The 24,756-nt window shown below is 43.9% G+C and overlaps 2 protein-coding genes across 2 annotated transcripts in view; one reads left to right on the top strand and one right to left on the bottom strand.

Moving 5' to 3' along the window:
• The window catches only part of syn3 (synapsin III), a 110,602-nt gene that overhangs the window by 33,825 nt on the left and 52,021 nt on the right, over positions 1-24,756 (bottom strand). The window contains exons 5-6 of the mRNA XM_031865698.1: positions 21,618-21,774; positions 20,789-20,878 (exon numbers count right to left, since the gene is read on the bottom strand). Coding sequence (XP_031721558.1) covers positions 20,789-20,878; positions 21,618-21,774 — 247 coding nt within the window. The remainder of the gene's footprint in view (positions 1-20,788; positions 20,879-21,617; positions 21,775-24,756) is intronic.
• LOC116393397 (metalloproteinase inhibitor 3) lies at positions 3,985-19,114 on the top strand. The gene is made up of 5 exons (XM_031865699.1): positions 3,985-4,247; positions 12,463-12,545; positions 13,829-13,940; positions 15,752-15,873; positions 18,186-19,114. Exons 1-5 carry the CDS (start codon positions 4,118-4,120, stop codon positions 18,381-18,383), a joined length of 645 nt encoding a protein of 214 aa, XP_031721559.1. The 5' UTR covers positions 3,985-4,117; the 3' UTR covers positions 18,384-19,114.

Below are 24,756 nucleotides of genomic sequence, written 5' to 3' on the forward strand. Positions count from 1 at the left end.
TCCCACCCATGAGCACGTTGAAAAGCACCTTGTGAGATATTAATAGCAGCAGTCTGTATTCTATTCAGTGGACTACAGGTGTTTCCTCTCCAACAAATCAGCCACCCAAGAAGTTGTAGAAAATTCCATCGCCAAACCGCAACATCCTGATTCCTCCTCGCGACCCGAGGTCAACGCTCTTCGCGACGAGGGGAACGTCCAATTACGGTCTTCTTCCTGCTGTGATGCGACTTCCACTCGCCGGCCTTCCTCCTTTGAAGCACAGAGCTGCAGAGCCGGGGCTCGTCCCGTCCGTCCCAGTTAACTGGAACGGCATGTGGGCTGAGCAACAGGGTCGAGTGAGTCAGGGCTGGACGCTGTCCCTCGGTGACCGCCGCTCCCGGCGGGGCCATCTCTTCAAGTTTCGCCTCTTCCTGTGTCTCTTCAGCCGCTCGTCAGTCGGATGAAAGGTATTTCCTCTGAGTCACCCGGTCTGTTCCCTTTTGTCCACCCAAACCGCGCACGCCTTCTAGACCACCGGTACACAATGATGTTGTCTGCTTCCCCCCCCCCCGGCGGACGGCCTGCCTCAAAAGATGCCTTTTTTTCTTCTTCTTCTATAATTGCACTTTGCTCCGCATTACGCTTTACGGTATGTTGGCCTAGTTCGGCGACACCATTTCCGGAGGGTCCTGTTCCGTGGATCAAGTCATAGTTACAAGCTGTGAGAGACACACATAACCAGAATGTTCTGGAGACGACCCATCCGTTTTATCTTGTCCCATTTCTGTCAGTAAAGTTAAACTAGAGCACGCACTTTTGCTAATTAGTGGCACACGATTTTGTTGGCGAGGCCACAGCGTTTCAAAACACAGTGACCTTGTTGTCGGGCTGAGACTTAGGGGAAGGCCTCCTCTATTTCACTGTGGTGCGACCTATCATGTGAGGACAGCTGCAAGACACATTGATCCCACACACACACACACACACACACACACATGTGGTGAGCAGCTCTCTCTAAAAGGACAATTCTCCTTCATACACTTGTGCACATAATATATATTTCCAAGATATATTTTGTGATGAAGTGTCACGCTTTAGTTTGCCTTTATTTTGAAGCCACTTTCCGTCAACCTGCCTCGGAAACTTCTATTTTCAAGAGAGGGCCTTTATGCCTCTTTACCACAGGCGAGTCCCCAGATGACTCCAAAAGCAATCAATCACACAACAAAAACATAACTTACGTATGTGGCTCTAATGGTTTGTGGCCTATTTTCTGCCTTTGGGACTTAGTCCATGTCATGATGGATTTTTCCCTGTGTGATAGCCGAACATCTGTGAAGAAAGGCTGCTCCGGACGGACGCCATTCACGTCACACCTTCTGTATCACACATGGGTTGTGTTTAGATAGGGATATTTCAGTCTTGGTTGGTACAGACTATCAAAAGTTACGTAATCACTTGATTGCAAGCAACGCTGCAGAAAATGTCCCATCCTCACAGTGGAGATGCAGAGTTCACACGGCCTCCAACTCTGAACGAAGACTGGTGATTCGAGGCTTCCTCCTGGCTAATGTTAGCAAGCCAGCTAAAACAACACAACGTGTACATAAGACAACTTTGCAACCGGGAGTCTCCTGTGTCCTCTTTTGGTAGAGGAGGCCCCCCCCCCCCCACCCCCCATCACCTCCAGCCCAGGGTAACACGTAGCAGCCGGACCCGTCTATCACCTGAACACACAGGGGCCAAACTGAAAACACCCTCCATTAACCTCCTGGTCAAACAGCAAACAAGCTAGCCCCCAAATGATCAAATGAACAGAGTAATACTAGGGTTAGTAACTGAATACTGTGTGTTAATAATGAGTGTTGAAGGGTGGACGTCCTATTAAATCTATTGACGCAATTACGTAATGCCATATTAGGTCTGTTTCCTTCTTTTGGCTGGTTCAACTTGTAATCTTTGGGATAAATGTTAGGAATGCAGGGCTGTTTTACCTCTTTATGTATAAGTGAAGTCCTATGAAACAATGTCCCGAGAGAATCCCCTCTCTCCCCAGCTTCCCTGAGACTTCCTGAGAGTCTGAACTGTTCTGCTTTCATCGCCTCTTTTGGGCATAACAAAATGCAAATCCACCTGTCACGCATGCCGGCCCAGCGTCTGACTAAGGAATGTCACAAATCTGTTAGTTCAGACTTCAGGTTGGAGGCTGAAATAATATCTGGCCGGACATCATCAATGGTTAACGGCAGGCTGACCTGCTGACCTGCTCCCGGTCCTGAAGATGAGGCCGTACCTCTGACAAAACACAACTTCCACGATGGTGATGTTGAATTTCCACAGATGGTAAATATCCTCCCGTTGGTTCCTGACTGCAGAAATGTGTCGATGTAACGTACCTGAACGCACCGCTGAACAAACACTGGCTTATTTTCTGGGTAATAGTGAAAGTGTATATCGTGAAAGAAACAAAACATAGTGGATGATGATGAATTCTTGATGTGAGTCTGAGTCACGGGTGAAGGGTGAATGGAAACTGTGAAACAATTCATGACACTTCCTGCATATCATTCTAGTCTAAAACAATACATCCTGTTTTTTCATCATAAGCTCAAGCTAAATTGTCTATTTGTAAAAGACGAATTAAGTAGCAAATAAATGAGTTATTTTTTGATGATATGAAATTATGAGAAAACGTTTATTTTTAATTCAAACTCACTTTTAAAACGGTCATTTAAAGCACAATCGAATCACTGCCATGTGAAATAGAAAGTAATGGCTATATCTGGCCACGCAGGTTCTTTAAACTGAGATAACTGTTAATGAAGGCACATTAAGGGTCAGAGTTCCCCGACCTGATTACTTCTAGCTTGGTTATGTAACCGTGAGTAGCGTCAACCCTTAATAGCTCCCTCAGCCTCTGCAGATAAGCCTCTGCAGCGATAACGGAGCTCCACTCAGGTCTGGGGAAACAGCTGGGAAGAAGAGAAAAGAGGCTTTAATTGGCTAATTTCACTGATCGTGCCCTGAAAGTAACTGGAGTGAATCCATCTTCAGAATAAAATCTGACTAAGCGAGCCACATATCGCTCGCACAAATGCCTTTACTTTAGGCTGAATGTCTTTGAAGATTAACTAAAAATAAATAAATAAAAGCTGCTTAATCCCAATAATGACACCAAAACATGTAAAAACTAAACTGGAGCCTTCGTTTGCTTTCACCGCTCTTGTTTCTAACCGTTCAGAGATAAACCTTCATCTGTTGCCCCTGATTGCAGCAGGCTGGCTGCACACTGCATTCAATATACTTTAAGTATTACTAATTAAGGAGGCGTCAGGGGGTGGGCGGGATGACTAAGTGAGACTCTGGTGAAAAGTGAGAAGAAGGAAAATGTTGTTAAGGAAAAAAAAACATAAAACAGGCAATATTTTGTATTACTTTGTTTGTTTTGTACAGATGTGATTGGTATATCTATTGGAGATAAAGGACAACTTTACACACATTTCTATCCTATCATGAGAAACTGTATGTGTGACCTATTTCTTCATTTATAATATCAGTTTATTATCATATTGAATGTAAATGTAAGTTAAGTTTACATCATTTATATGAAATAATAAAAACAAAAATCTAGTTATTTACACTGCAGCATGAGGACAAATATATGCATTATTATTGTTTCCATACATCATTTAAGTTTCCTGTACTTCAAACCATTCTAATAACCATTTTCCGTACAACAAGAAAAAGCATGGTGAACTCCAAATATGCATAAACATCCGCTCGCCAATCCTATTTCATTTTTCTGTGCACCTATTTCTTTTTTTCGGTGTCAGTCTGGGAAAATAAGAGTAAAGTTCCAGTATGTCATCGTGTCTGGTGTCTGTAACTCCTAATGGCATCACCAGCCGCTGATTGGCCGCTCCCGCCCGCGAGCTGCAGAGGTGGAGAGGGGGCGTGAACGCGAGCTCTCCGGGCGCGCTATATGTACGGCTGGTGCGCCTCTCCGGGACCAGGGGAGCAAACGCACGAGCGAGCAGAGAACGCAGCCGACGACCAGAGCAGAGACTTGGACATTACACGCAGCCCAGCCGGACCCCGTACGCTTTAATCGAGTGGAAAAGTTTGGAGAGAAAAAATGCAGTCGGTGTACCAGCACCTGATCAGCCTGCTGTTTGTCTTCGGCAGCCTGCAGGTTAACCAGCTGACGGAGGGCTGCTCGTGCGCTCTGTCGCACCCGCAGGACGCCTTCTGCAACTCCGACATAGGTAGGTGACGGGTCACATCGACCATTTTACAGCTGTTAACGAGCCTCTTTTATTATTCTAACCCCTGTACTGACAGCAGATGTTTAGATAAAAGTGCTGCCTGTCAGCAGGAGAGAGGACTGACCTGCGATCAGTTTACTGGATGCACGTCGTTCAGGCTAGACCCCCCCCCCCCTTTTGATTATAGAGGAACTTTAGTAAATAAAATAAATTGTGACTAAGATCTGTCATTAACTACTTTTTTTTAAATTTTTTTTTTTTTTTTTACTTTCAACCAAATGTTTACACCACAACTACTACTTCTGCCATTTTCAGATTACTATTGTATTTTTATTATTATTTAATTGTAATATAATATAACAAGGTTTGTGGTCAGTGGCGTACGCCAGTGATGCTTCTTGAAGTGACGCTGTTACACTAAGTCAAGGGTTCCCTAACGTTGCCATGCTTTCCATCCCCAAATTGATGAAATTTGCATTTTATTGTATTTTGTTTCCAAGCTATAAAGGCATGTTTGTGTGGCTCAAAGGGTAATAAGTATGAGTGGTGTGCATTAACAGCAGTTGATGAAAGGATCCACAGTTTTAAATCATGCTTATTTATCTGCACACTCTGGTATTTCTCTGTCGGGCAGCCACTCGGCTGTAACTCAGATATGCTCGGCCTCTGGTACACAAACGGTGGACGAGGGGGGGGGGGGGGGGGGTTTACATAGCTTGTTTTACTGCCTGGTTATGCTTTCTCTGACTCCCCGGAATAATATGAACTTGGGATCTGGCTCAGCCTGGAGCACCAGTCCAAACTGGCCTGTGTCGTTAGATAACACTGGTAAGTTTTGGGGATGAAATGTCTCAGATGGGACAGGAGGGCGTCTGATTTCTAGAGGGGAAGCAGACACGAGTTTCTTTGACCGACGACCCCGTCACTTAAAGCCACACACATTCCTTGATATTAGGCAGAAGCTGACAGTCTTTTTGAGTGAGGCTGATGTTGTGCTTCATCACTTGACCTAAAAGCGTGAAACCGTCATGAGGCTCTCTAAAACCCTGACACACTGTCAAACAATAATCTCTCAGTCTAAACTGAGCACACACACACTGCAGCCATGTGTGTAGCCCATGTGTTAGTCTTGTGTCGACTAACAAGGGAAGTCCTAGTTTCTGCAGCAACCCCTATACACACTCTCACACTCTGACGTCACTTTTAACGATGTTACATTTACTAGTGGTCACCAGTAGAGATGAGAGTGATGGATTACACAGTCCTTATTGACGCTCACAGGGAAAGGAAAAATCCCTTTCTCATGTTAAATACACCTACAAAATCACATTAAGATTATATGTTTCCTAAACGTATGCCCGAAGCTCATTCCTTATCCTTACAGGTACCATTGTATCCTCAAAATAAATAGTTTGATATTTTGGGAAACACTAATTTGCTTATTCGCAAGATGAATCCAAAATGTATAATATTCTGTAAGGTAACTATGATATTCATGCTAAGCTAGGTGAAAATAATCTAGCTTTGACACTTTGGCTTTAGAACAAATTAAACAACTAAGATGCAACATGTTACTTAATAAGCTTTGGGGGGTGCTCGTAGGTACATTTTGTCACCTTTGGACGGTGGCAGGCTAAATGGTTCCATCCTTATGCTAAGCTAACCGGCTATTTAGTAAGCTTTGGGGGTGCGCGTAGGCAGATTTTGTCACCTTTAGACAGAGTCGGACTAGCCGTTTGCTATTGTTTCCAGTCTTGAGCTCAGCTAAGCTAATTGGCTGCAGGCTGTTCCTTCAAAGTCAACATATAGGCGTGGTATCAATCTTCTCATATAACTCTTGGCAAAGAACAAATATGCATTTTTCCAAAAACCATTGAACTACTCCTTCAATTATGACCTCAAATTGTAGTGTCCTATTAACTAAACACAGTACATCATCACCGCACTACAAGGCTTTCCTCTTCCAAAGGCTCCTCCAGACGCAGCCAAGAAAAGGCTTCTTTGCCCAACTTCGAAGGACCCAACCAGTGTGTTTTATGTAGGTGCAGGTGACGTGGACTCGCTACGACGCTTTGGTGAATCCTCTGAAGGGGCTTAAAGGGGAGGAGTTTCAGATTAAGCCTACTAGACCTCTCAGAACCCCTCTTTTATGAGAGGAATCTGGTGAAATGTGGCAGATATTGCAACTCCAGGACCCAAAAGGGTCTCTTCATGTCTCTTGCTCTTAGGTAAACCCTGACCACAAGGCCTGTGGGAGCATCTTCACTCATGCGAAGCATTTCACAGTCTTTCAGATATAGCTCGTGGTGTTGGCACCCACTGAAAATCTGGGACTGACTTCAATGGGCGCAGTGATCAGTCGTGAGCCCCACAAATCCCATTTCCAAGGTCTCTGCTTTGCTCGAGGTGTGCTTTGAATGTACGCGGACCATCTTGCCTCTCCAACCAACACTGGTTGGATGCAAAGGTCACAGCCAGCAACTTTCACTAATCTGGGTTAAAATTGACTTTCTTGGACTTCCTTAATTGGAATAAACAAAATCCAGATTTTCAAGATGTGTGAAGGAAGCCTGAATGATCCAACTTCTGCTTTTATTGTCTTTTTTTTCCACGTATGGCTAAAAATAAAGGTAACATGTCCGGTCCAATGTTAATGCAAGTCAAAGCATCAGTTCAGAGGTATCATGTGAATGTGTACAGAATACGCTGTAAAATAACACAATGTGTTCCTCCAATCCTGGTTCATTCTTTAATGTAACGTCTATCCTATCTCTATCACCTTAAGCTAAAACCTCCGCTTCCGCTTGTGTCACGAAGCCCGGTTCAAACACAGAGAGAGAAGTACGGGGTTGGAAAGGCGACAGGCCTGAATCTTCCTAATTTAAGACCTGTAGTTTAGTTCAAAGCTCTTGTTTTCTTGGCCCTGACCCATAATCACCTGCACGCACTCCACTGGATGAATCACAATTAGGTTAAAGGGTTGGCAATTGGGTTATTGGAGTCTGTCTCTCTTCATTTGACACGTTTAAATAGAAATATTTAAGGGGGGGGGGGGGTCTGTCTTGCTTTCCCTTCATTCTGATGGTAGAATGTTAAAGAGACATTGGAATGCATTTGAGTGAATTTTGTTAACTACCGTTTCAGTCCTTGCTAATCTCACTCCAGTATAAAAATGCCCCACAGTGCAATTGGCCAGCTTATCTCCGTTCTGATTAAGTGAGAGATATCCCGTCAGTCTTGCCGCTAACATACCTGGGCACCGGGCAGTGAGCTGGAGGACTTGTTTGCTGCTATTAGGCTGCTGCGTTGAAGCAGCCCATTCACAAGCAGAAATAAGCAGGGCTTGTTTTTCCAAAGCCCTCCGAAAAGCAAGATTAGAGGCCCGGCAGTAAACTCTGACCCCGGAGATTTAATATCGCTCTGTAAAGGGCGCTAGTTCCCGAGTGCTCGGGGTGACAGGGCAAACCTTTACGTGCTTGCGCGGCGAACCAGGTCAGTTGCCGGGGATTAGCGCGATATGCGTGTATGCTGGGTTTGGGATGGAGGATCAGGACATCAAGAGACCCGGATCCCGCCCTGCCGTGGGTATTTCTGTGCAGCACAGAGCAGCTTTGTGCTGCGTAGCGGGTTAAGAGCGACCTGGCCTGGGGCTTTGCGACGGCGCTCTCCCAGTACCAGTACGCCCTCCACCTCCTTCCACTCGTGAGAGGCGTTTAGTTAAATCACGACTCCCTCCTCAACTGCAGGTCAACAGGTGTCAGAGGATAACCTGAGTGAAGCCAGGACTCCTGTTGTGACAGGCGTTATGTGAGCTTGGATCTGTAGCTTTCCCAAAAAGTGAGCTAAAATACGACGCAATGTCAAAAGGTTCTGGATTCCGTTCCAGCCTGCGATGTTCGTCCCATGAGCCAGGCGTATCAAATGTCCAGTCCGTCCCGCCCTTTTCTCTGAGGACCACACAGGGGGAGGGGGGTGGACATCAGCCCAGCACACACTCTTGACACAACCACTATTGCACCACACGCCAATGATTTATTCACCTTCAGTTATGCTGGCTGTAAAGGGAGCATTGAGTAATGTTACCCTTATCGACCTTGCAACAATTGTAATAAATTATATTTATCTCCAGAATGTCACCTTTATGACGACAGACTTTTACAAACGGCAGCAGCTGATCGAACTACAAACAGGACTTTACGGTTCGGTAATCATCTGAACAGCTAGTCTAAAGGCAGCCGGCGAGAAAGAGACAGAAGAGGTGAGCGAATGTGAAGAAAAAGAGAGAGAGATATGAAAAGCAGGAAACGTGTTAGCAAGCGCGCCCAGATAACGTCGGACTAACTGTCCAGGCTGGTGTCGGCCGTGACTCTCTTTTACAATCTAATTTGGAGACAGGGCTTTGTTGTTTTTGAGGTCAGCTGGCATCACATTTGGATACCAATGACTACATGCTTTAGAGATTCCCATGGCTCAATCCAACGGGAGCCCTTTGTCGCCTCGTTGAAACCTGGTAATCATCGGGCATCAGACGCAGTGAGAAAAGCTCATGCCTTTGCATTTTGCGGACCGGTAAGAGGACGTTAGGGGCGCGATGCTCCAGCGTTACAGCGGCTTCAGTTTCACTGTTTATTTTTCGAGCGTGGTGGTGTGTCGTCTTGAGAATTCCTCTTCCTCCCACACGCCTCCCCGAACTTGGACCACTTTGTGCATACTAAAATCACAGTCACCGCCCCGCTGCCTTTCTCTCCCTCTCACACACGCACGCACGCACGCGAATGAGCAACCCTATTCTTGTCATGCCTGCAGTTTGCCACATTGTACGTAGGCTGAAATAAATGTTTAACTGAATTACATGCACACCTTAAGATTTCACATTGGCATTTCACGCTTGTGTAATCCCCTGCTTTCGGCAAGAGATACTGGGGGAGAAATGGATTCACTTTGTTTCCTGTCAGACCCTGGTTACCTCTCTTATCACGAAAAGCCTCCCACACTTCAAAATGTATGTCAGATCCTCTGCAGAAGATGAATACTTGTGCGTCACGGCCCTGGCCTGTAATTCCTCATGTTTAGCAAGCAAGAGGGAGAGAGCCTCTTTACATGACAGTATAGAGAGGCTGATGGATATTTCAACTCGACTAGATCATATATTAAAGATTTATTAACGTGCATTTATTATATATTTACTGCACAAATAGTATTCAAATTTAAATGAAACTTTAAGATTCATGGTGTCTGGAAAGTTCAGCCAAATAAGGCTGCAAATATAAGTGCTTCAGTTGTCTTTATATCCTGCCGAAATCACCTTATTAACCATTAGCAGTAGTCATAATACTTGTGAAGCATCAAACAGTAACAGCAGTACACAACTAATCAATGTTTCTGCTTGAATATGCATCACCTGTGGTTTTAGTATTGGTTCAATAAGAGTAGAAAGATTTTATATATATATATTTATATATATATATATATATATATATATACACAGACACAAGTACGGGAAGTTAAAGTTGTATGTAAAAAGAGTTTAGAAGGTAGAAACTGATTTCTACACAGTACGTCTATAGTAACCAGTTGAAGCAGGGTGTTGTGGGTTATATAAACACTTGTAACGTAGTGGCTGTACGTAAATATAACTGCTGAACTGTGAGGCGGTGAGGGAGGGGGTCACTGCAGAGGAATGACACCAGTCCCGTCTCTGCAGCAGCTGAGGCCCTTCACACATTCCTCTGGGTGATGGCACCATCACTGGCCAATTAGTGGCTGCCATCCAACAAGAGGGGACCTATCTGGATGTGAAAGCAGCTGACCTGTGGCCGTTCAAACACTTGTTTCTCCTGAGGGTTGCTCTTGAGGTCAGGGCAGAGGAGGAAACTAGGTTTCGGGGGTTGGTGAGACTCAAATAACGGCAGCAGTGTGTTTAACAGAGGCAAAAGTATCCCGTTATATCTGCACATTCCTCCGTAATTGTGCCCCGCTTCCTCTGTAATTGCAGCGGCAAATGTCTGTCAAACTGCATTTGGGTACGTTTAGCAGAGGTCCGTCAGGCAGTGGCGCTCTCAGGCTCATATTAGAAGAGTTGACAGATTAACGGATCAAAATATTCTGCAGCAGGTTCCTGTGAAAGGGCAAGCAGGGGGCTCTGAAATGCTTGCCTTGGTTGTGTGATTTATCGTGAAGCTGTCGGTGGAAGTCAGTCGGTTAAAACACAATGTCGACAGTTGAAAAACAATCTCCTCTGTGATCTGCCCCGTGTGTTGCCTCACATGCCCGTTTGAAAGATTTTTCCGTTTTGTATTGCAGCGTGTTTCATGCATGGTGGATATTCTAAAGAGCCATTTACTCGTGGGTACTTTGTAGAATCGACGTTGCGCTAACTTGTGGTGCCTTTACTGCCTCGCGTGGCTGACGCGCTAACAGGTGAAGTTAACCCTAACTACAACAATATGATAATTAGTAACACTAGCCGTGTCAGTTGATCCGTCCACCACTTTGGTCCACACAAATAGGTAGATTGTCATGAAATTTATTGCAGATATTCATGATCCCCAGAGGATGAATCCCGATGGCTTCGGTGATCCCCGGACTTTTTGTCCAGCGCCACCGTGAGTTGACATTTGCGGTTTTCAGCTAAATATATTAAGAATCATTCGAAGGATTGCCATGAAACTTTCATGGAGACATTCGTGGTCTTCAGAGGATACATTATAATTGCTTTGGTGATCTCCTGACTTCTAGCCAACTATTGGCATCTTCAAGTCTAAATTTCTCCTAGTCCAATACTGTGGCGAACTTTGTTTAGTGCTTGTTAGCTAATGTTTGTATGCTAACACCTAAACTAAGATGGAGACCATGGTAAACATTACCTGCTGAATATCAACATGCTAGCATTGTCATTGCACGCTCACGTTAGCATTTAGCTCAAAGCACCCCAGTACTGCCTCACAGAGTCCTTTTGTCAACGACAACTTGAAAAGAACTATCCTGATCATGATCAGAAAGATTCCTCAAATACACCAAAATAAATGAACCAAATAGTACATTATATTTCTATCTCCTAAACTGCAGGGTGGCCACATTCTTTAGATTAGTTCGTACTGGCTTGAAATACGTTTTTCTGAGGTTGTTTAAATAAACACTTAGTTCAAACTGGGGTCTTCATGTCCAAAATAAATGTGTGGTCACCAATTTTGGGTGGCCGTGCTGTAACTGCTTCCTGTTTGAGTTTTATTTTTATACCCATTCCCACTTGCCTGGAAGTAGGACAGCTAGACAAACAGAACATGCCACACGCCTCATTTCTTTCTTCAGGAAAAGAACGAAAGGCTCCGCTTTTTTTGTTTTTTCCTTTCTGGGGAATGTGAGCCCCTGAAGAATGTGTTAAGGAAATTCCACCGGGAGAAGATAACAAACATGGCCAGTGTTAGTTGTGTCTGCGGCCGGTCGGCTGTGGGCAGCAGGTGAACTTCACAGAGGAGAGACTGCCTATATGCAGGGCCCGCAGCTCTGGTTAGACTCGTATTCACCGGCTCAAATTATCCCTCATTTCTACACTCCCAGCTCCCTGGCCTTCCACAATAAGCCCCTTTACTCCAGCACGAGGGAAAGACAACAAATCATAGTCACAACTGAGCGTTTTCACCTCGCAGACGTTTACATGAGGGTCCGGCACACCGATAATATCTTTTTCCAGCCCTGATCCCAATATAGAAGGAAACAGGAGACACACAGTGCCCCCCCCCCTCATGTGACCCTGGTGTTTTTAATGTGATTGGAGTCATTTTGCCAATTCTGATCTGAATAACTACAGCTACAAAATCAAAACCAAGGTTCAAAAAGTGTCCTGTGGTTGCTACAAGTTCCACCTTTAGCAGTATGAGCACTTATCCCACACACCAGCAGTGAGAATGAAGCCCTGCTACATGGATGAGGCCTCTTTCCCTCTAATTTCTGTGTCAAACTCAAAAGTCTCTGTAGCGGTTTGTTTCCCATTGGTCTTCCTTGGCAAACAGCAGCAATGCAGAAAATCGGATAAACGGATTAACTGTGGTGCCAAACGGTCCTGAAATGGTCTTTATAATGGGTTTGCTAATGCCTCCTACTGGCCGAGGCAGAGTGCTATTTGATGGATTGGATGGTTCCATGTTGGAGGAATGTGACAGTTTGTCCAAACCATTTCAAAGTGATGTCTGACGTCCGTCTCCTCTCTTCACAGTGATTCGCGCTAAAGTTGTGGGCAAGAAGCTTCTGAGAGATGGACCTTTTGGAACGATGCGCTACACAGTCAAGCAAATGAAGGTGAGCGTGTCAACATCAACTAACACCTCTAAAGCTCAGAAGTTTACACCTTTTAGTCATGAAAACAACTTGAAGTCCGTACATTTCTGTCTTTTTTACTAGCGGAGTGAACATGCTTGTTGTCTATATAGCAGAATGCTCAGATTGGACATGCTGGAATATTTTTTTTTTTTCTTTTCTTAAGGGAACATATTGCAAAAGCTTCAGAAAGAGTTTGCGATGTCATGCTCAATGACCCCACGTGACAAATTCTCTGCTTTATATAACCCTGGATTCTGATTGGAAGCACGAGGTCGTTGCATGGAAAGTGTTTTTAACACAAAAACAAACTTGTTTCTTTCATTTAAGAATACCCTTAAAATGAAATACACTGACTGCCTCTCCACCCACTCAGCCGCCTTGTGACAGCTGAAAAGCAGTTTGGGATACTTGGCATGAAAGCCTGCTCTTCACTTCCTCTATATTCTTACATAACGCTGCATATTTCCGACAGATGCTGACATCGGCCTGCTGCTCAGACAGGAGCCAGGCCGGAGGATTAGCGGGCTTACGGGCATTACAACTCAACCAAACTCCTCGCTCCTAGTGTAAACATTTCAACAGAGTCGTGCACTGCGTCAGTACAATCCCAGTTTGTACAAAAGCATTAAGTGGCCTCTTGTTAGCGAAGCACACCAATCATCACTGTTAGGATTATCCCCAGGAATTAGAGGCAACCTTTGCACCTCTTGGTTTATTTATTTGTATTACAGTCTGCTGGTTTGTACTGCAAACAGTGGTTTTCCTTGTGGGCTATCATAGCATGCGATTCCCTCCAAATTTCAACAAATCCTGTGAGACAAATGCCTTCAGCTTTCCTAAAGCCTCCACAGTTTCAGGCTTTAGTAACTGTTTGCTCTGTTTTTCTGGGGGCGACGCGTGTAAACAGGGATTTCCTGTTGTTCCCAGACAAATAAATTACACTGATTAAAAAAACCACAACAGTTCTCAGGGCAAACACTGACTGTTGGCTCTGCATACCCGGGATAAATGGAAGGAGCTGATGTCCACGGTTTGGCAATGCCCTTGCCCAAACAGCATCAAAGTGGAAGAACATTACACAACACAGTCATGTTATCTGTGATTTAGTTAAGGGCAGAGCCCAACACTCCTTCTCCCGAGAGGCATTCCTCAAGGAACGTGATCTGATAAAGCCAGCGTACTGTTTTCATTCCTGAAAATGTATGTGAAGAGTTGTTTAATTCTGGTTTTTAACGCCAGCGCTGCTTCTCGTGTCGTTGCAGATGTACAAAGGATTCGACAAAGTGCAGCACGTGCAGCACATTTACACGGACGCCTCGGAGAGTTTGTGCGGCGTGAAGTTTGACATCAACAAGTACCAGTACCTGATCACAGGTAAGCTCAATGGCCGACAGGGGTCGAAAGGTCAAAGAGGGGTTTTTAACCAACCATCAAGTTGCATTATGGGAAGTGTAGGATTCTGTCTTTTTCGAGCTTGAACCACCCTCTGGTCCAAAAGTCAGAATATAACGGCATCTGTTGCTTTGATTTTGACCGTTCTTTTTTTTTTTTTTTTTTTTTTTTTTAAATCTGTCTTTCCCAAGTCCCCAAACTATTTGGAACTGGAATACAAAATATCTGCAGTGCCAACTTTAATTATGCTTGAGTGTGTCAACCACAGCTTATTTTTAAAAGGCCAAACTGTCCGTGGTTAAATATTCTAAACTCAAGGATCACTTACTTAGCTTTTCCAGGAGCTTTCCAACCATTTATCCTTGATGTCCTTAAGGTGTCATCACGTGAGCTAAGTAGAGAACTGCATTCACGTGATAACAGGATGACACCCAAGCAAGTCCCATTCACAGAAGAAGTCCATGGGATATGGTCGAAAGCTCTGTGCAAAGCTTAATAAGTACGTTTTAAATATTGTACCTGAGATGTGTTGCCAAAACGTAAGGACACAAATCTTTTTCACTGTCCGTGTACGCTTCTGCAGCATTTATGAAAGGTGAAACAGCTACGAATGAGATGCCTTTGGGTTTGGAATATTTGAAAATAAATATATAGAAAACTTTGTTTTATCTGGTATTTCAGATTGGTTTGGTCTGACATAGTCCACCACTCCTCTCCAGGGACTTCTTCAATTGTCCTGTGACACACTTTCCCATTATTTATACCTTTCCATTTGCCACTGTGCAAGCAGGCAAAGCACGGGCCCTTTAAAAACAAAACAAAAAAAACAAATTTCCCTCAACGTTGCAGGCCAGAACAGCAGAAAACAATTCTCTCACAACTTGTCATCAACAGCCAACAGGAAGCGACCGGCGTTTTCCAGCACAAGCTTTTTATGAGTTGCTATTTCCAACGGAGGTGCAGTTTACTTTGGAGCCTGCGGTGCTTGGCGTATATAGCTGTCGCTACATCCCGACCTGTAAATACTGTAACTGCACCCCACATTGCAAGCGAACGAGCCGGCGTTGCCAGGCAGCGGTGGCTCTGTTTACCCGAGTCCTGGTGCGAGTGACATCACCGATGTCATTCGCTGCTCTCAAGGTTCTATAATAAGTCCCTGCATACAATCAAGACCGCATTACCAGCAATAGGCATCAGGGCCTATGAGAGGAGCTGCTTGGCTCTCTTTTGATTGAGCCTCGAGTGCTCTGGTAGTTATTAGTATTTGAGTCATGCCACACACTCAACACTATGTAATAAGCCTGCTAGTGACTCCAGTAATCCCAGTGCAGGGGATACAGATACAGGCAGAGGGGTCGAAAGAAGCACATATTTGTGAGCTGTCAAATTCCCGCGTGGTGACAACACGGTGAAGGAGATGTATGGTGACAATTCACGATGTTCCTGAGGGTGTCGCAGGTCGCCGTGGTGCACCTGTCTCAAGAATCGGTAAGCCGCAAACGGTCCGGCACTAAAAATAGATGTCTGACCTTTTGATATTCAGAAATAGGGGTGTTGGTTTAGTGTGGGGCTTACTATGTGAGATTGTTTTACCAAAGATAAACAAGTTTGATTGCTTGAGCGGTATGTTTGTATTATCCTGCGTTACATGAGCAGGATTATGAAATTAGACAAATAGCAAAATGAGATACCGGCAACAGTTGGGTCCGAACTGAAATATCTCAGCGACCGTTGGATTGATTGGCACGTGACTCAACGCGTTGACCCATTCCCTCCACTGATTTCATCTACAGGTCGAGTGTACGATGGCAAGGTCTACACGGGGCTGTGCAACTTCAACGAGCGGTGGGAGCGCCTCTCATTGGCCCAGAAGAAGGGCATCAACCATCGCTACCAGCTGGGCTGCAACTGCAGGGTGAGTGGAAACCAGAAAGATGAGGGAGGAGGAGGGGCTAAAGCTCACTGCCCCCCCATTTCACTACTAAAACTAAACATAAAACCGCTGTGACTTCTATAAAAGGCCACGTGGGTGCTTATTAATGATTACAGGAGGAAGGAAATGCTTTTAAAAGAAGTACCCTTTGTATTTGAAGGGTCAAACCAATTCAGGCTCATTAATGCTACTGTTCCACTTGTCATGCAAAACCCATTTACTCATACTTGAAACGACCTTCACGGTTTGGAGGATGTTGTGCAGTCATCGTTGTTGTTGAGACTGAATCACGAGCCTAATTTCCACTATAATTCATCATGGATGTTAAGCAGAAGCCGAAACGGAGAGAAAACAAGTTTCACTGGGAGTTGTTAAGTAACAGCTCTGGAACCAGCTCAAGTCTTCATTCCCGTTTTTGTATGCGACTCACAACATGCAGCCTGTCGCTGTGCAGCTGTCGACCTGCCTCATAAACATCCTACTGTACAGCAGTGTCCAGGACATCTGCTAACTCCATCGGGGCCCCATCAGTATAAGTGGATTAGCAGAGAGACCCGTTTGTTCCCAGTGCGGGCCGGCGCCTGTAAACTGTGCTCGGAGCGTACATGGCAGCAGACCAGAGGCATCCGGAGAAGTCCATCGATCAACTGAGACCTCAGCCTGAGAGTCGGTAAGCACAGCCAGGGCGTAAACATGATCACACTTATTAAAAACGCGCTCCGTCGGCCTCCGCATTCCTCGACATGATGATGATGTACTGCGCTGGAACGCAGGAAGCGTGTCGCACCGGTTACAAAGTAATTCTGCACACATCGTTAAAACCACTCAAACCCGGAAGTCACGTGAAACGTCTGTGAACCGTGGAGGACACACTCTCCAGGCTTGACTAACAAAAACACCCTAAAATGAGAAGTGTGTCCTCTAACTTTCTAATTGAATTTGCTGGCTCATTCAGATAAGTGCAGCTGATGACTCCGTTTCGCTGTTGCTAAACACCGCGTTTCCGTTCATCACCTCCCTGAGTGGTTATGCGACTCTTCCTGTCAATTCACGGTGTACATTCATCCGTCAAGCTTCTTTTTGTGCGAGCACCTGGAGGTGTGACGCACGAGAGACGCCGAGTAAAATCGAATTGAATCATTACGAAAACTACAAAAACATCACCGCTTCAGGAAGATGGCTGACATTCATTTCACACAGCACAAAGCATACGAATGCCAGGGTACTCTTACTGGGTTTGCACTTATTATTAACCAATTGCTGTCATTTAAAAAGATGCCTTTTTACACCTCATCTAATAATCTGCTGCAGGAAGTGACTGAAAGCAAAAGCTGAAAGCAATAGAGCAATGATTCCATGTTCTGGATGTTTCACCAAGTGCATGTTCACGCTTTTATATTTCAACCAAATCATACAATCACTGTCTTTCTTCAAAGCTCATTTCTCTTGTACAACTGTGAGATTTCTTTCATATGTTAATGGTCCATTAAGCTTATTCTACTTGGCCTTTGCACAGACTTCTAGCCTGTAGACTGACTGTCGTTAAAGTTACATGATACCAATCACTGTTCGCTTCAACAAGTTAATAAATAAATAATGATACCTTGTTAGGTAACATTAAAGGAATGTCATTCATTTTGACAGTATACTAATTTAGGAAAGAAAGATTTAGGTGACTGCATTGATACCGCTCACCTCTGTACGATACATTTTAAGCTAGAGCCAAGAGACCGTTAGCTTACTTTAGTGTTAGCCTGTAAGCGGAAAGAAACAGCTAGCTTGGCTCTATCCAGCTTTTAAAAAAGAGACGCCTACCAACTCTAAACACGTTAAACAAGATTAAACTTTTAGTGATTGAGAAATGCTAAATGTGAGTTTTTGTAAGCTTTGGAAAAACGTTGATGTTTCCAATCTTTATGCTAGCTAAGCTAATTGCCGGCTGTCTCTAGCTTCATATTTAGTGTACAGGCACTAGAGTCAATATTCTTATCCAACTCTCACTAACAAATCATATAAAAATATTTCCCAAAGTGGAAAACTATTCTAACCCATCTTCATTTTTAAAGTATGAAGGTAGGAGGTCATATTAGAGAGGGACACGCCAAGAAAAGAAAACAAACAAGAGTGAAGGAAGGGTGGGGTTAAGTTTCAAAAATATATTGGGAATATATTATCACAGTAAGAAGGGAGGTATGACTATTTGAGTAAAGTAAACACAGTGAGTTTACAGTAGTTGTGGCTAGTATCCAGTTTTGTTTCCTGCTCCATATTTAGTTTTGCCTCTGTCTCTGTAGATTAAGCCCTGCCACTACCTGCCCTGCTTCGTGACCTCGAAGAACGAGTGCCTATGGACGGACATGCTGTCCCACTTCGGATACCCCGGCTACCAGTCCCGGCACTACGCCTGCATCCAGCAGAAGGAGGGCTACTGCAGCTGGTACCGGGGCATGGCTACACGCGAGAAAACCACCATCAATGCCACCGACCCCTGAACTTCAACGAACCCTAGCCCAAAATCCACTGCCCGCCTCCCTGACTCCGTCCCATCCCTATCACTTCTAGAGAATTACAGGACTCTTTAAGCTCACTTGCCTGGGTGGCCGCCTCTTTAAAGTGGCAAAATGAAACAGAGAAAAGACCACATCCATTACAGTGCCTGCTTCGTAGCACTTCTGATAGAAAACAATACCTTTTGTCCTTGCACCAAACGGTCTCTTCAGGGTTCAGTGGTGTTAGACATTTATAAAACCAATAAGAAGTTTAGGACCTTGAAGAACTAATCTCTAAGAAAATCAGTGACCTGTACACAATTCTAAGTATCAATAAGCCTCGTTGGTGTTAATTAGCGACCTGCAGTTAGCCTACTGCTAACCCAGTATTATGGTAATTTTGTGCATCGAGAAAGCTATATGAAAGAGCAGCCAATGGTCGATATGTACATTTGAGATGTAAAGCTGTTACATTGTTGCTACTGAACTGTACTTGCTAGCATTAGACTCTACACATCATCAACACAGATCGAGTGCCAATGTGAGGTATGATCTCTGAAAATTATACCTCTTATTTCGGCCTCAATTTATTTTTTTTGAAAATGGTTTTACAGTAAAGTATACATTGATTATGTTCACAGTTTTTACTGTAACGTCTTTATGGATGGTAGACTCTCTGCTTACCTGAATGTTTGCCATGTAACTCATTTTGCAGTTATATCACAAACAACGCCCTTTCTGTTGAGCACTGTTATCAGAGAAATGCTAAAACAATGTCTGCGTTACGTTGCCGACGCAGGGAAGAGCTCACTTCTTACACAGATGGTGATATTTTATTTTTTGCTGTATATAACATAAGCTACAGAAATGAACTATCAACTCAACTGAAACCTCTGTAATGCATTTATTTATATGTTTATTAGAGTACACAGTAAATATGTGGTATTATCTGCAAAAAATATATAGCAACAGTCAAAACTACATTGTGACCATCGCAGCCTGTGCAACCGTGCAGAATGAAGGACCAGCATCTCCAGCTGTATAGTACATCAGATACTTTAGTTTGTTAGCTGATCATAGTCCCCTGACTGGCACCAACCCAATGAAAGTCAAGTAGAAGCAGAGGTTTCAGACAGTGACATATTTTGTAAGTGTATATTCAATCTTTTTGTATTTGTAACTATTTCAAATGGACTTTAGTGACAATTTTATATATATATATATATATATATATATATATATAGTCACTAAATAGTCTCTTTCCCCCCCCCTTCAGTGCTGTACCTTCAGTCCATTCCATGAACATACACAGATTTGTTACAGCCCCTACATCAGTAACACTCAGAGAATCTTACATCACTGTGGCTTTGACCAAGTTGGTTGTTTTCAAAAAGAGTAGTTTGACATTTTTGGGAAATATGCTTATATTCTTTCTTGCTTAGATGAGTCGGTTAGCTTAACTTAGTCTTAATGCTAAGCTAACCACCTCGTGGCTGTGGCTTCATATTTAACAGACACACATGAGAGGGATAGAGAAATGTGCATGCATATGCAAAAAAGCCAATAAGCTTATTTCCCAAAATGTGTTTTTTTTTTTTTTTTTTTAATCCATTCATCTCCATTCCAAAATGACAAAAGTGTCGCTTTCTCTTAGTTTTCTTCATGAGAAAACAGAATTCAAACAAAGGTTTGTTTCCGATACTCAACAAAAAGCCTAATAAATTATAATAAACTCATTTGATTTCAGTGATGTTAATCTACGCAGTTTAATTTTTGCACCGCAAGTTCTCTGCTTTCAACAAAACATCCTTCAATCCATCATAATGTTTTTCTTTTCTTTTAAAGTCTGAATAGTCTTCAACCTGTCGACCTCCTCTCGAGTATGCGACATACAGAGAGTCGTGATTAGGCATCATGTTGTTTTTAAGAGGCTATAAGAAGTTAATAATTGTGTAAAGCAAACAAATCTATGCCTGTAGACATTTCTTTTTGTACAAAACATGTCCGTTCTGTCTTTATACGTGTTGCTGAGGCTCTTTCTCCAGCTGTGGCGTTTCCGTGTCACTATTTCTGTGGTTCATGTTTGTGTAAATATACCGTCTGCTTAACACAGAAACACTTGGTCAAGATTGATCCTTACAAAAGAAAAGAAAATTCCAATCAAGGAAGCTGTGTACAGTCCGTGTGTAAACACTGATTCCTGAAGTGTGTGTGCGTGGTGGGAGGTGGGGGTCCTTGTAGGGGTTATAGAAATGTTTGACTTAATTTCTGTGTTTTATATTTTTATAATAAAGATTTAATGAAAAACGGGCCAAAGGAGTGCTATGATTTCTTTTGTGTGTGTGTGTGTGTGTGTGTGTGTTTCTCTGCGTTGTGTAAACAAAGAACAATATCTGCGAGGCACTCACCATCTGCGTGTGATTGGGATAGAAGGTTTGTTCATTCAGGGGGAATTTCTCAGGACCGAGAGACTGGTAGAGCTTTATCATCTGAGAAAACTGCAAAGCAGAAACCAACGAGACAGACGGACGTTATTATTGAAGCAGCGGAGGAAGGAGAGGCTGGATAGACATAACACCTGTGTACACAGCACATCATTCATAATGGCATATCAGATGCTTATGAAATATGTGACCCAGTGCAGTGAGACACAACTCTGAACACCTGTTGCCTTAGAAGGAAAAAAAAATCGAGTTTTTTCATTTTGTTGTAATTTTCTTCTCTGGTGGACAGACTTCCTCTTACCTGCCTTACCATTGTTTACTCCGCCTATTGTAAATATGGATCTGTATGTATATATATTTATTAACGTTTGGGAGTATAGAATACAATAGAAAAAAGAAAATTGTGGCAACCCAAAAACATCTGGTATGCTTTGTCAAACAGGTGAGTAAGTATTTACAGGGCTGTAAATATGTAGCAGGTGAGCTCCAACATGGAGAAGTGCATTCATTCACCACATTATGGGAGTATGAGTCGTCTCTGGGGGAGCATACTTGCTCCTTTAAACTTATTCTGGAGGTGACAAGACTACAATTACGAACCCCGGGCAGAGCCGAGCATTCACACGTCTTTGTGAGTAATAATGTGTGGTGCAGGAGGAGGAGGCCACTCGCTCCGCCGACTCCAGAGACAGGTGTTACAGCTCCCTTTAACAGCCCAAATAAATCAGTCGGGGGGGGTTGTTACTTTGTGTGGGTTAAAGTAGAGCAAAGGGAGCAGTTACAGATTGCTTACCACCCAAGGTTTGCTGCAGAAGTTGTAGATGGAGAAGAGAGAGTTGCTGCCCGGGACGCCGCCGAAGTGCAGGCCGATCACGAGGTTCCTGAAATCCTCACCGGGGACCATGCTGTAGGCGTGCTGGCGAACCAGCACGAAGTCGGCCTTGAAGGACCTGCAACAAGACGGAGAGGGAGATGAAAACCATCAGAGTGGAGTTTGGCACGGTTTGAACCAATCTGTAAGGCTTTGAGTGTGTAAACTGATTCCCATCACCCTCAGCTGCAATTCTTTAGTGCTAATTATCATGCTAACATGCTAAACTAAAGTTTACATCTGGGCCTCGTGTTTACAGCCGAGGGCTCCATCATCCAGCGGAACATGTCGGAGCGAGAGGAGCGAGGAAATGCTCCTCGGTGCACCTCATCTTTTCGGATCCATCCATCTAATTAACACAGTCTAATCCTTCCTTTACAAACTGCTCTGGGAGCAGGGCCAAGCGACCCATCAGGCACCTGGTTTTTGCATCATTTCACGCTAGCAAGTGTCGTCTCACGGCAACATGTTCTTATTTTGATTCCTATATACATTACACAAAATCCTTTGATCCACTGTAAACATAAACATATTGATAAGCGCAGCCTGTATGAACAGCAGCTTCACTGAGCTCTAGCTGGATCACTTTGGTGAGCCCGCACATCACACATGCACGATACAAATATGTGTGTATGCACAGGTATACACGCACACAGGAAGTATATAAGTGCTGCAGGGTGTAGGGGTGGAATTACAACCAGGCCCTCGAGCAGGCTCGGAGTCCTCCAGTGTTGCTTATGTTAGACAGCACGGACAGCGCTGGCGGGACGACTGAGGAGGGATCTGGTCCTCGGCGACAGAGCAACTACAGCTGTTCCTCCCTACTGCTGCACTCAGTGCCGTGGTGGTATCGGACCAAAGGCTCGGCTATTTATACTGGACGAAGCTGTTTATTGAGGCCCCTGGAACCAAAACCAGACTCAACAGTCCACGCGAAACACAAGTTCCTGATAAATGCGCCGGCCGATCTGTGCGATGTGCCGTTTCCAACAAACCGCCGGAGTGAAAGAGAGAACACTGTGCTTGGGGGAGAAGTGCGTGGGAAGTTGAACGCAGCATGAGCCAAGACATTGACCTAGAATACACCTGTTCTATCGGTGTAAAACTAAATATGTGGTGCTGCATCCAAGCGGAGCAATCCACTTTACAATCAGAAAACCCTTTAAATCCAGGTCGGCTTGATTAAATGCAAGACGGGCTGCAACTAATTATTAATTAGATTAATCTGTCAATTATTTTTTTGATTAATTGATTCATTGTTCTATATAATGTCAGAAAATCACAACAACCATGAGTCCATGAGTCTTTAAAAGACAACTTCTTATCCCTTGTTTCATCTCGTATGTTACCAATACAAGCTGTACTGTTCAGGAAAATGGTTTTCTCTCAGTGCATGCATGCATGCACAGACTATACCTTTGTGCTACCTCATTACCACAGAAAGGCCAGAAGCAGAAGACATTCAGCCCGTTGGGATGGCTTTCACCTGGCTACGGTTAATGGAGCCGGTGCCCTATAGCAGCGGAGCATAACTGAAGCTCGTCACCCATTAACTTTGTTTTTCTGTCTCTTCACTGGGACTCGTTACGCAGAAACAGGGCTCCCCAGCGGGTCGTGGATTACACTAAAGCGGGACATTTATGCTTTACGATGCAAATCGCTCGGGCCTCCCAGTCATCACTAGGCGGGCGATATGCTAATGCACCCTTTGAATGGGTCATCAGAGGTGCAGTAAAGGCTGATAATAGGCACTGATAGGGGGATAGCGGGGTTATGGATTAGGATATGGGGAGGCAATGGATCCATGTGCCTGCTCATAATACTTCCAATAGTACACTGAGATAGGTACAGACGTGCTGAAAGAGATATCCATCTTAACAAGTCTTTCTTAAAATCCAGTCAAACAAAACTGTGGAAAAGGAAACATCGTACAACTCAAAGTTTGACTGAAATGTCTTAATGCGAGTGAATCGGCCTGCTGTGATGTTAATACTGATGCATTCACAAACTTTGGAAGTATTTCATACTACCAACTGATTTAACATTTCTTAAAAAAGACAATTTAATATTGAAAGGGGCACTTCATAGTTTTGGTTGATGTATGTGTGAGTCAGAGAAAGGGAACTGTAGCTTGCCTCAAAGTATTCAAATTCTTCAAGCTGCTACTATCCATCTTTTCATATCAATGATGTAATGACGTGTATGTGAAAGTGTTTGCTTACTATGAGCCCACAGAGAATTATGAGCAGACTCTGCAGTTTCCCTCAGCTCCACAGCACGATTTAGCATCTTGCAGCTCCTTGGTTTGGTTTTTACGGCCCGCAACTTGAATTTTTGGGTTGAGTCTAAGAAGCTCTAACCAGTGAAATTCCCAGACGACAGAGCTCTGATAAACCCATTGTATGCTACTTGCCCTGCACCAAATGGCGGAACTATTTAGTTAGCGACTAGCTAGTGAAGGGGAGCATCTAGCAGCTAAAGAAACAGATATTTCCTTTGGTGGACTGGTGGAGACCAAAACAGAGCTACAAGTAGCGTAGGAGAGGAGTATTCAGGTGACCACAAACACGGCATCAAGTGAATGTTAATGTTGCACTTTAACAACTTTATACTGTAATAACATGTCAGTCTTGTGTCAACATCTTGCCCCTAATGCACCAAAAAAAAAAGTGTAAAAGCCAGTAATGAAGATTAGCCAAAGACAGATAATCAAAGTGTGTTTAAGTCACAGCTCCTGATATCTGTCTGGTTATAAATATACTGGAAGCCAAACAGTTGTGCAACACCATTATACAATATACTGTACAACAGTGCCAACAGGATGTTTTCATCAGTCACAAGACAAGACAATATGCTGCCATTTTGTTCTCCAGATCCATTTACTGTACAGAATCTCTGACCTAATAGGCTCCACAGGGATGTCGGAATTGTAGGGAGCATTTGTCTTTATAGCGGCTCCGTGCCTGGCTCAAAGGCTGGTAAGGGTCTTATCTTCCTTCCATCAGTCTGTCTCCCGATGATAAGGATAAACTGGGTAGAACTTGGCGGGAATGCCACGAAT

Source organism: Anarrhichthys ocellatus, unplaced genomic scaffold (genome assembly GCF_004355925.1).
Source record: "Anarrhichthys ocellatus isolate YVR2014 unplaced genomic scaffold, GSC_Weel_1.0 scaffold33, whole genome shotgun sequence".
Taxonomy (NCBI): domain Eukaryota; kingdom Metazoa; phylum Chordata; class Actinopteri; order Perciformes; family Anarhichadidae; genus Anarrhichthys; species Anarrhichthys ocellatus.